The following is a 2,374-nucleotide window of genomic DNA, read 5'->3' as shown; positions in this document are numbered from 1 at the left end:
CTGGAGCTGCTCCGGTATCAATCTACAAATATCACTAGGCACCAACAGGAAAAGGAACAAGCACAACATCCGTATTTTCAAAATAACTCACCAAACGCTGACTAATTTTGTCAAAATCCCAGCTATATTAATAAATATATGGATATATTTCTACACAAATGCTGTCAGAATGTATGGTTCTGCTTGGGAACCAGATGGCAACATGTAGCATGAAGCCTCAGTTTAGCCTGTTAGCCTTTGTGCTAACGTCGATGCTATATTACCTTATTTAGCTCGACAAACAAGCTAAAATGAGGTCCTCCATCCATATTTTCAGTTCCAGGCTGAGTCATTTTTGAGTTCCCCTCTCTGTCATGTGGATGGAGGACCTCAGCTCTGAGCTAATACATATGTGGTGATAGCGTAGGGGCTAATGCTAAAGCTAACAGGCTGAGGTTCTTCTTCCATGAAGCAGCTCTGTTGTACTCCATCCATGTTTTCAGTGGCTCCATCCGTGTACTATATTTTTAAACTTTTAGTTTAAAAATGATAAAAACTGAACATCCTACAGTATTTTTAGTTAAAATATATGTTTATGAAATAAAGTCTAATGTTACAACTAATCATGGATGCCTTTAAATGACAAAGTAATTAGTAGTTTCCTGTATAGATCTGTTTGGAGACTGAATCTTGTTTCATTACCCGTGTGCAGCAGTGGTGCGGTCAGCACGCAGAACATCGAACATGTAGAGCTCCTTCAGGAGACGAACGCTGTCCTCTGCTGCTGCTGTGGGACTGGGAGCCTGAGGAGGAACAACTCGTCACTTCCTGTCTTTAACAGCCTCAACTCATTTAAAACAAGTCAAAGTATCAGTACACAGTGAGTACACAGCTTACACAGTATGAGAGCAGTGGTTTCTGACTCATTCTAACTGTAGGTTCAAGTTTTTATTATCTGGTTTCAACATGACTCCAGAACTATTCAATAAAATATTTATATACATCTTAAAATAAGGATGTGTTCTTTTATTCTAAATGTTAACACTGAGCAGCACATTTATCTCTAGAATCCTTGTTAGTCTTAAGATTTCATTGTCCCCCGCTCAGATTCAAGACCCCCTGTGCCAGATGCAGCAAAGCAGCTCCAGACCATAGCAGACCTCCTCCATGTTTCACAGTAGAGACAGTGTTATTTTCTTCATATGCTTCAGTTTTCCCTRTGTCAACACGGAGCTGATGTGTCTTGTCAAAAAGTTCCATTTTTGTCTCCTCTGTCCAGAGGACATCGTCCCAGAAACTTTGTGACTTGTCAACATGTAGTTTGGCAAATTCCAGTCTGGCTTTTTTAGGATTTGGTGTCCTCCTTGGTCGTCTTTCATTTAGTTCACTTTGACTCAAACAACGATGGATGGTTGATCTGACAKTGATGTTCCTTGAGCCTGAAGTTCACCTTTAATTTGTTTGGAAGTTTTTTGTAGCTCTTTTGTTACCATTCATATTATCTATTTGAATATGTGTAACTGTAGTCACATGAACATCAAGCTGCTTGGAGWTGGTCTTATAACCTTTAKCTTTAACARGCTTGTCTGTAATTTTCTTTCTAACCTCCTGAGWCAACTCRTTCCTTCACTTCCTCTGGTCCATGTTGAGTGTGGTCCACAGCATGTCATCAAACAGCACAGTGAGCATCTGTAGGCCTACATACAGGCCCACTGACTGATTACAGGGTTGTAGACACCTGTGATGATAATTAGTGGACACACCTTGACTTAACATGTCCCTTTGTTCACYTTATTTTCAGAGTWCAATCATTTCTGTCCAGATCTGTTTCATGAGTTTGTTTTTTTGATTCAGTTAAAGCATSGTTGAAAAGCAGTGTCTGACTTTCATTTGTTCATTTTCATAGAARMTTATTGTGTGAATGCCTCATAGCATGAGATCATTTTTTCTTCCGTACGTTTTTCGGCATCTAACTCGTTCCACAATTTTTGTGCTATTTCAACAATTTATATATTAAAACATTCAGCTCATTTATGCCAAGGGTGCTATGAGTCTGTATTTCAGCGATTTATACTTTTTCAGCTACTTCACCTTTTTAGCCACTTTTTTGCCATTGAAAATGAATAAAGTTATTTTCAACATCCTTAAAATCTTTTTTAAAGTTTTTAAAGGGATCCCCGATTAGTTGTAACATTAGACTTTATTTAATAAACATATTTTAACTGTAAAATAAAGACTGTAAAAATACTGTAGACTGTTAAATTATATTTTTAAAAATTATAAAAACTTAACACGGATGGGGCCATTTTATTTCCACACAAAGCATTCTGGGTAAATGATGACGTGGATAGGTTCTCGGTGCGAGGCTGCTAGCGAGCTATATCCACCCTGAAGG

At 38.1% G+C, this 2,374-nt stretch overlaps 1 protein-coding gene across 1 annotated transcript in view; it reads right to left on the bottom strand.

Annotated features, from left to right (window-relative positions):
- The window catches only part of asns (asparagine synthetase), a 21,838-nt gene that overhangs the window by 5,034 nt on the left and 14,430 nt on the right, over positions 1-2,374 (bottom strand). Inside the window, exon 9 of the mRNA XM_014025273.1 lies at positions 682-782. Coding sequence (XP_013880727.1) covers positions 682-782 — 101 coding nt within the window. The remainder of the gene's footprint in view (positions 1-681; positions 783-2,374) is intronic.

The sequence above is a fragment of the Austrofundulus limnaeus genome, unplaced genomic scaffold, assembly GCF_001266775.1.
Source record: "Austrofundulus limnaeus strain Quisiro unplaced genomic scaffold, Austrofundulus_limnaeus-1.0 Scaffold464, whole genome shotgun sequence".
NCBI lineage: Eukaryota > Metazoa > Chordata > Actinopteri > Cyprinodontiformes > Rivulidae > Austrofundulus > Austrofundulus limnaeus.
Note: the sequence above shows the minus strand (reverse complement) of the source record. Positions and strands in the feature narration are given on the sequence as shown.